General features: G+C 36.0%; 1 protein-coding gene across 1 annotated transcript; it reads right to left on the bottom strand.

The window, feature by feature from the left end:
* Positions 1-3,824: 3,824 nt before the first annotated feature.
* On the bottom strand, positions 3,825-6,496 carry LOC113766572 (cytochrome P450 71A2-like). Its single transcript, XM_027310748.1, has 2 exons — positions 5,552-6,496; positions 3,825-4,623 (listed from the first exon to the last, which is right to left on the bottom strand). The coding sequence occupies exons 1-2, from the start codon at positions 6,494-6,496 to the stop codon at positions 4,015-4,017; spliced, it is 1,554 nt and encodes a 517-aa protein (XP_027166549.1). The 3' UTR covers positions 3,825-4,014.
* Between the last annotated feature and the right edge of the window lie 2,739 nt (positions 6,497-9,235).

The following is a 9,235-nucleotide window of genomic DNA, read 5'->3' on the forward strand; positions in this document are numbered from 1 at the left end:
GAAAGAAGAAAAGAAAAGGGGAAGAGGGGAAAGTAGCGGGGAAGAAGAGAGAAAGAAAGAAGAAGAAAGAAAGAAAGAAGGAAAGAAGGAAAGAAAAAAAAAGAAGAAAAAAAATGGGAAATTTTTTTTTTTTTTTCAAAAACTATCTGAACGTAGATCTGAAATCTGAAATTATTTTTTTTAAAGTAATAATAATAAACACATAACTAATTATGATCAATAATTATATTTTTTCTTCTTAATACAAAAAAAACATGGTTTGGGTCGTCCAATACCGCGCGGGCACGCCAAGATTGGTCTTCGTCCTCTGGTCTCAGAAAACACAAACACCGCGCGGGCACGCCAAGATTTCACTTCCTGGTCACAGTGGAGGAGATATTAGCCTTGATACTACCCAATGAAGAAACGACAAAATGAAAGAAATAAACAACTAAAACCAATAAAATCAATATTCGGGTTGCCTCCCAAACGAGCGCCTTTCTTTAATGTCTTTGGCTAGACATGCTATGCTTGTTCATGGAGGATAAAATCTTGTAGCTCGCTTCAATGCTTCATCTTCAATATGATCCTGGTAACCCTCATAGATGGAGTAATCTTTGAACACACGAGCTACGGTCTTCCATGGACTAGTTGATGGCTCCATATAATCAAGCATTGATCGCAATTCTTCATCCACTCCTCCATCAAGAGCATTCAACGGTTCAAGATATTTGACCATAGCTACTCTTAACTCATTCCTGCCATGAGAATCAAGAACTTCCGGTATAACAAAATCAATCTCATTAACAGAAATCATAGAGTCAGAGTTAAGAAAATGCGGGTTAGGGAATGGAGATGGTGTCACCACATTTGATGATTCTTCACTGGATTCTTTCACTTGAATGGGTTGCGGTTGGGGTTCCATTTCTTCCTTTTCGGCTTCTTTTTCAACTGCATCTGTACATCTCTCTTCTTGAAAATCTTGCAGCTCCTCATCACTAGTTAGGCAAATTGCACTCTCATTTTCAACAATGGTTTTCGAGGGCAATTCTTCAAATTGAGAAGCCAGTCGATTTATTCTGGATGTCAATAGACACATTTGATCTTCCAGATTACTCATTGCCTCCTTCATCATCTCATTTCTCCTTTGTGTCTCCTGTTGGAATTGATATGTATTAATAGCTATTGATTCAACTATTTCTTCAAGAGACATACCTGACATAGATGACGATTCTTGAGACTCATACTGCTGAAAATTCATTGGCCCCGTTGTATAATTATAATCGGAGTTATCCCACCATTCTTGATCATACCCGTTTGGATTAGAGTTATACCACGTTTGAGACCAGGGTGAAAAATCTCCATAATTATTGAGGGGGACACTCAGATTATCTTGATATTCGGGGCACATACCGGTTGAATGATCCCTGGCATAACAAATTTTACAGGTTGCAGCAGCCATTCTTTCTCTAATAGAGTTTAGTGCCTCTGAATATGCAAACTTAGCAAAAAAACTAGTCTCATCGCCTTCCCCGGAAACAAGATCCAGACTATCACCAAAATATGGAGTGTTAGAAGCCATAAACTATATAAAAAAAATATGAGAAAAATAAAAAAATAAATAAAAAAAAAAAACAAAATGAACTCAAAAAGAAACAAATTAATCTGACACCAGTCCCCGGCAACGGCGCCAAAAATTGACAGGTGCCGAACCTGTACAATAATAATACCTACTCGAAGAAAAATACAGATTTTGTATATAGCGGTGAGTAGGGTCGAATCCACAGGGACTGGGGATAATTTGTTTCTTCTAGAGTCCAAAGTATGGGGGGTTTTGGATTAAATGCTAACTAAATAAATTAACTGCAGAAAATAATTAATTAAAAGAAATGATTGGGGAAACTCTAGCCAAGGGTACACATCAGAAATGGTTCATGCACTGATCATTGATGCAGAAATAATTTCAACATTTAGCAATAGATTAGTTATAGTTGTCATGCACGCGATAAACAACCAACCCTTCCTTAATGTCTCGATAGCTAAGGTACGACCGTTAGCTATTTTTCTAACCCAAAAATAACCCTAGGTACGACCGTAGGATTTAATTTCTAGATTGCATTAATAATTAGAAAGGCCCAATCCTAACCAACAAACACGCTACGAGGGTTTGTTTAAATTAGATCATATGCTCCCCTGACATAAACCCAATTACGCCAGTTGCTACTGAGGTAGAGATAACGAACAATTACGGATTCAATTACCCCTATTTAGCAAAAATAGCCTATATGAATAATTAATTATTGCGCACTAATCAATCATACACAAGGCCATAGCAATTAAAATCAAGGAACATATAAATACCAATAAATGAAGAAAATAATTAAAACAGATTCGATCTCACAGTACTTGTCGAACCAAATCGTCAGTTGTCCCCTTGACTAGAAAAGCTTAACCACGCCTCATGAGAAAATCTCCCCGTTGGGGAATATTGTCGAATACCTGGCGTGTGTCAGAGGCCAGTCCAAAGAAAGAAAACTAGAACTAAACTAAAAAACTAAAACTAAAGCCCTAGATATCTTTTGCTTCTGTACGTTGTCCCCTTTTAAAGCAACAAAAGAAAGATGACTAAAAGCTATCTAGGTGGTCCCCACACATGTGGACAAAGCCTCCCAAGTACTTCTTGTTTCAAGTCTCGTTGCTTTCTTTGAAGCCCAAATGACCAAATGCCTTTCACTAGCTTGTGGTCCCCCACCAATTCAAGGGCCCAAGGATTGAAGCCCTTAGAAGTCTCCATATTTTCCACAAAGTCCCTTCTTTTTGGTAGTTTTCTGCTTCATTCCTGAAATTGATTCCAAATACCAAATATGAGTAAATATCAGCAATTAACACAATATTTGTCAGGGATAGAAGGGAAAATTAATAATAAAAATACTAACAAATTATACCCTATCAGGACGTAACAAGGATAGAATTCGGAAAATATGGCCACAATCACCAGAAAAAAAAATGCCGAACATCTAAATAAAAAGAACTTTCAAGGATAAATATGGCTCAATTACAAGCTGATTATCGGTAAAATATATACACGGTATATTTGGATTGTGCAAAACATCTAAATATTGTGGTATGTAATTGTACGCTTCATAAACTAATAATTCATGTACCTTGCATGTCAATACCTTTCTAAAAGTAACATTTTTTACGCACTAAAATTCTTTGGAAAGTTTTCGTTGTCAATTTTTTTTTTTTTATAAACTAATAATTCACGTAGTTTGGTATTTTTTGCATACTATCACATGACTACCTAAAGTTCCAAAATACTCACATAAATTCTTATAATTTTATATAAAGTTAAAAATAAATGTAAAACATCTCTGGTTACCACGATTGACTGAGACACATTCTAAAAGTGCGTGTAATGAAATAATAATATCCACCTAACCTTCTAAAATTTTGTATAAATATCTACTCAAGCCCTATAATTTTGCATAAATATTCACATAACTCCATATAACTATAATTTTGTATAAATATTCACTTAACTCCGTATAATTTTGCATCGATTCATGATTTTATGAAAAATTTCTGGACCCATATTCAATTTAGTACTTAATTAAGCGTAATCTTAGTATTTCAACTAATGATATTATAGAGACCATTTGTCATTAAATTTTCTATTTATATAAAACAATAGAGGGGAGTTATGTAGATATTTTTAATCATAGGATAGTCATCAGGTGTCATATAAAAGTACAGTAGGTTATGAGTAATTTACCCAAGAAAAAATCATTTAGTCCGCCCTATAGACCATATGGTCCCAAACAAATCCAAAATCCCCGGAATGAGCTGGTGACCTTACACCATAACTGTGTCAAAATCACACATTTTACATACAAGGACACAATGCTACTGATAATGCAATATTTCACCATTTTAAAAGTTTTCCCCATCAAACTCCGTCTCAAATTTAAAGTTGTGACAAGATAGAATAATATACACATATCTACCAACATGGTATCTTGGATCTTGAAGTGCCTAATTAGGTAGACTTGCAACTAGCAGAAGTGGGACTTTCCTTGGTGTAACGATCCCATGTGCTTCAGTCATATCCAAATCTTCTGGTCTTGCTCCACCAGCCAATTGAAAATCAAAGTTGCACATCAAATTTGCAAGTGCAAGTTCAGCTGTAACCATAGCAAATGCAGAACCGGGGCAGCTCCTCCTCCCAGAACCAAATGGGATGTACTCAAAATTTTGCCCTTTAATGTCCAAAGAGCTATTCAAGAACCTCTCTGGCTGAAATTCCTCTGCAGCTTCCCACAATTTTGGGTCCCTTCCGATCGCCCAAGCATTGATAATCACTTGAGTGCCGGCAGCTACATCGTATCCCATCAATTTGACTGCCTTGCTTGATTCACGAGGAACAAGTAATGGAACTGGTGGATGCAAACGAAGAGCCTCTTTTATTACTGCTTTTAGGTAATGGAGATTCTCTAAATCATCTTCCTGGATGCATGATTTGCTTCCCAAGAATTGTCTCACTTCTTTTTGCAATTGTTGCATGGCATTTGTGTTTCTTAATAATTCTGAAATTGCCCACTCCAGCAGCGATGATGTAGTATCAGTTCCACCAACAAACATGTCCTGCAAAAACAAAAATAATGATAATAAAATCGGGACATAGAAAGTTCTATGTCAAATTTCCGATACAAGCTACATGAAAACTAATATTTTGATTCCTTGAAGAAAAATTTGGTGTTTGCATGATTGCAAACTCAAAATTGCTTGTTCTTTCAGTTATACGTCATAGGGACCTACCTCATAAAGACTATATTGCTATTCTACTTGTCTATGTTATTTTATGCTTTATAATAAGAATAGTTTGTACAGCTAAAACTTTTGACTTGTACTCAATTATTGTACAAAATATTCAAAAGGATTAGATACCTACTTAGAAGACAAAGAAATTAATGGACGAACTAACTCAACCATGGACCTTTATATAAAGTCGTTAATTTTTTGCTTTTCACTCTATTCTTAACTCATTGCTTGTATCATTCGATAGGGACCAAAACCACACAACCAAGATAAAAGAGTGCATCAACTGGCTCACATAGTATCTCAAAATTGTAGTAAATGGTTAGGGTTGTTTCAAAGTGTTTGCAAATATGGTGAAAGCCAGTTAACTTATGTTTGAATAGAAAAAATATTCCAGCATCATCCCATTATGAGGAGACATAGAAATATCCAGGATGGTGTCACGATCTAATCAGCGGACAACAAAATGTTTGTACTACTTCAACAAATCTGCACGTGAGCTAAGGCGATGCTATACTTCTTTATCTGAATTTGTTATTTTTCCTAGGTGATTTGTGTGAGTTTTCGAAAATCAATTCTTAGAAAACCAAAGCTCAAATCCAATGCCCATCAGATTTGCATTTTATACAAAAAACAAAAAAAAACTTATGCAATTCACCATTGACAGACCAAACACTGACAAACTTACGTATTAACAAAAGAACTATAAAACTGTAACGGGGAAGATAATCAGAAGAAAGTTAATTTTCTTTACCATGATGATGGCTTTGAGGGAATCTCGCTCAAGAGCGAAACTGGTGGCATCTGTTCCCTGGATTTCAAGCAAAACATCAACAAGATTCTCCTGCTGTTTCTCATCACCACCATTATCGTTTCCTCTTTTGTCCTGCTTCTTCACTCCCTCCTCAAGAAGTTTTTCCAAATATTCATCGAAATCTTTGGCCACTTTTTTCACCTTTGCTTCCAAGCCATTGATATTATTTATCCATGCAAGCCATGGGATGTAATCTCCAACGTTGAAAACACCCAACAACATGGTAAATTCCTCAAAGAGTTCCTGAAACCTGCTCCCACTTTCCTCTCCCGAATACCTTTTCCCAATGGCAACTCTCGAAACTATATTGTTCGTAAGTGTTGCCAAAATTTTGTTTATACGTATTACTGAAGACGAAGCACAAGATTCTCTAATTGTTTCCAACAATAGTGCAATCTCTTCTTCCCTTATGCTTCGAAATGACTGAACCCTCTTGTGACTTAGAAGCTGCAGTACACAAATGCTTCTTATCTGCCTCCAATACTCACCATAGGGAGCAAACGTTATGTCCTTGAAATTGTAGAGAAGTCTTCCAGCAAAGCCTGCTTTAGGCCTATTGGCAAATATTAAATCATGTGTTTTCATGACTTCTTCAGCTGCATCAGGGGAGGAGATAATTAACACTGGCTTGCTGCCTAGATGAAGCAGCATTGGGGAACCGTATTTTTGAGCTAATGATTTCAGAGAGCGTTGAGGGATTGAACCGAGTTGATGAAGGTTTCCGATTATGGGAAGCTTTGGAGGGGAAGGGGGAAGGTTTTGTGAGGGGTTTGAAGTGGAATTTCGCCATTTGACAACAAAGATAGTGAAGAGGAAACAAAGAAGTAATGAGATAGAATGTTTCAAGATGAAGGCAATTATTTGCTCAATTGGAAGTATATACATCTTTGCTTTTCCCTTCAGAAATATCAATTGGTTTGCTATTGCTTCTTCTGAGTTCCCTACTACACTTATTAGCTTCCTCCAAGTGCCACCTTTTGTAGATAAATTGAAATGCAACTTCCAGAGGGGGGAAAAATGAGTGCAAGCCTCTTTACCTAATAGGGACATTAATCAGGTAACTAGAGATAGATTTTAAGGTGGACTCTTAGGCCCTCCTCTTTTCCATTTTGAAAGTGGTAGGAGTTTTTAATTGAAAGTGAAAGTTGATACTAGTTTATTTGTGATTCTAAATAGGAACAACAATCATGAATAATTAATGTATTAAATTGAATAAATAAGGTTTAGGCAACAGAATGTCATAAACAATCATCATTTCACGCATTGGATAGATAATAAAAGAAAAAAAAAAGAACATAAAAAAATCACAACAAATACATTTATAAATAATTATGTATCTTTTAACACTCAGGGACCGGAGGTAAAATTGAAGAGAATGATTCAAAACATGATCCTTTGAGTCCTTTCCTTAGGTTTGACAATTATGAAGTCCTTTACAATGTAATAGAACCAAAAAGTCACCCAATTTGTAACTAAAAGACGAGAATGAGAAAGGGGAAAAAATAGAAAAAAAGCTGCTAAATTTAAAATTCTGAAGTTTATTTGTCTTATTTCTTGACTTTACTCGATGTCCCTTTCCTAAAATCTCCGAACGCAAGCAAGATTGCTTGCACAGGAAAGTGAAAACCAGGACTTTAGTATTTTTCTTTTCCCTATTCTCTTGGATTATTTTCTCCCTTAAGCTCTTGCAACACTAGAATATTTTGCAAAACATTTTCAGTGTAAGAAGGAACGGGTTCTGAATGGATCTTTAAGGTTCATACTCTTTGTTTTCTGCTTTTTGCAGTAAATTGTGCATCTTTTTGCTTACCTTTCACAGTAAATTACGAGCTTTGCACTTCCAAAAGAAAGAAAATTTCCATTTCGCCGTGCCAAAATGGAGTCATGAAGAAGAAGAAGAAGAAAAGCTTGTTTTTCAAGCTGGAAAAGGGGTCCGCAAGAAAAATTTAAATTTTTTGGACGGCTAAAACAGTAATAGATACAAGCCACACCAGGAAATCAGTTAGGTGAGATCTATGCAGGATTAGTTGGGACAAACAAAAGGATCAGATAATTAATGTACTTAATGTTGCAATCATACAAAGGGATAATAGCAAAGATAATGGCATCAATAATTGGTGATCCATCACATCTTTCTAGAGTAAAATATACATCACATTTTTCAAACAAATATAAAATAAAGATACATGCCAAAACTCTTCACTAATGTGCTTTGATTTAATGTGATAACACCTTAATTAACTAAGTCTAGGTTTTACTAATAACGTTTGGAAAATATTCAATATCTAGTGACTTGTCTAGTGAGTCATGCTACCCATGGCTGGTGTGCAGGAAAAGCTACACTACAATTTATTGTAAGCATTTAGCCTTCATTCATAAAAAAATCATTAACATTAATCCAACCAAATGGCTTGACCTTGCCAAAGCCTGGTTCATTTAACTCAATTGACACCCTTACCCAAAATGTAATGCAAGGTAGGTCTATTTGTCCACTTAAATTATTGGTGAAATATTTTTGAAGAAAAATATATTATACTTTCTCATTTCCATCGTCTTGACCTTTTTGGCCTCAAGCTTTCTTTCTTTTTTTTTTTTCTTTTTTAGTTTAAGTGAGAGGATTTAAATTCAAGATCTCTAACTTACACTCCCTCTCCCATACTACTTAATCCATCTCTCCCCTTTCTGGCTTCAAGCTTGGCATGTATTTATTCAGTAATCGACACCTTAGCTTCCTCTCTCATATTCTCCTATTCTCTATTCTTCTTTACTTGCAACAGCAAACTCCCTCTGTATTTTAAGCTCCCTGGATTTGCCGAAAAAGGATAGAAACAGAGACCGGTCTAAACCTCATAGTGCAGCCAATTACAAATGTCAAGAGGCAAGAAATAATGAAAGTTTGGTCTTATCTAAGCATTAGAAATATCATATGTATACAAGTATAGCTAAATCTGCATACAGTGCAACCAAAGTTCTGTTTTGTTTGCAGTTAAATCACATGCTCGGAATACTACGTCACCACATGCTCGGTTTTGTATGGATATGGTCAAGGCTTGGATCCAAGAGCTGGCCGCTGGCCCATATCACTTTTGGGTCAAAATTCACTAGTCCAATATGGTGCAGCCAAATTACTCAGAAGCCAAGGGCCCAAGATCTTGAACCATTTTCTTTCCTTTCAGAAACTCAACGTGGGACTACTACTCCTTATGAATAATAGGTCGAGCCTCACATTCACCCATACTAAGGACTTTGCGTCCTTACAAAATCCATCACAATCCAAACTGTCCGTTTTGTTATACTCGAATTCCAGAAGGGGCCCTCGTATGTGACATGTAGTTCCTTATACTCCCTTATGTAGTCAAAATCATAATTCAATGGCTTAGACTCACCTCACACAGAGATGTGTGAGATCATGCGAGATTCACTCAAATACTTGCTATCACAAATCAGGTCCAAGAGTTGACCCAAATAACTTTTAAGTCAAAATTCACTACTCCAAAATGGTTAATCCAAGTTACTTAGTAGCCAAGAGACCCAAGTTCTTAAGCCATTTCCTTTCCTTTCATAAACTCGATGTAGGAGTAGGAATAGTAGTCCGGGACTCACATTTGACACCATTAAAATTGT

Source organism: Coffea eugenioides, chromosome 3, assembly GCF_003713205.1.
Source record: "Coffea eugenioides isolate CCC68of chromosome 3, Ceug_1.0, whole genome shotgun sequence".
NCBI lineage: Eukaryota > Viridiplantae > Streptophyta > Magnoliopsida > Gentianales > Rubiaceae > Coffea > Coffea eugenioides.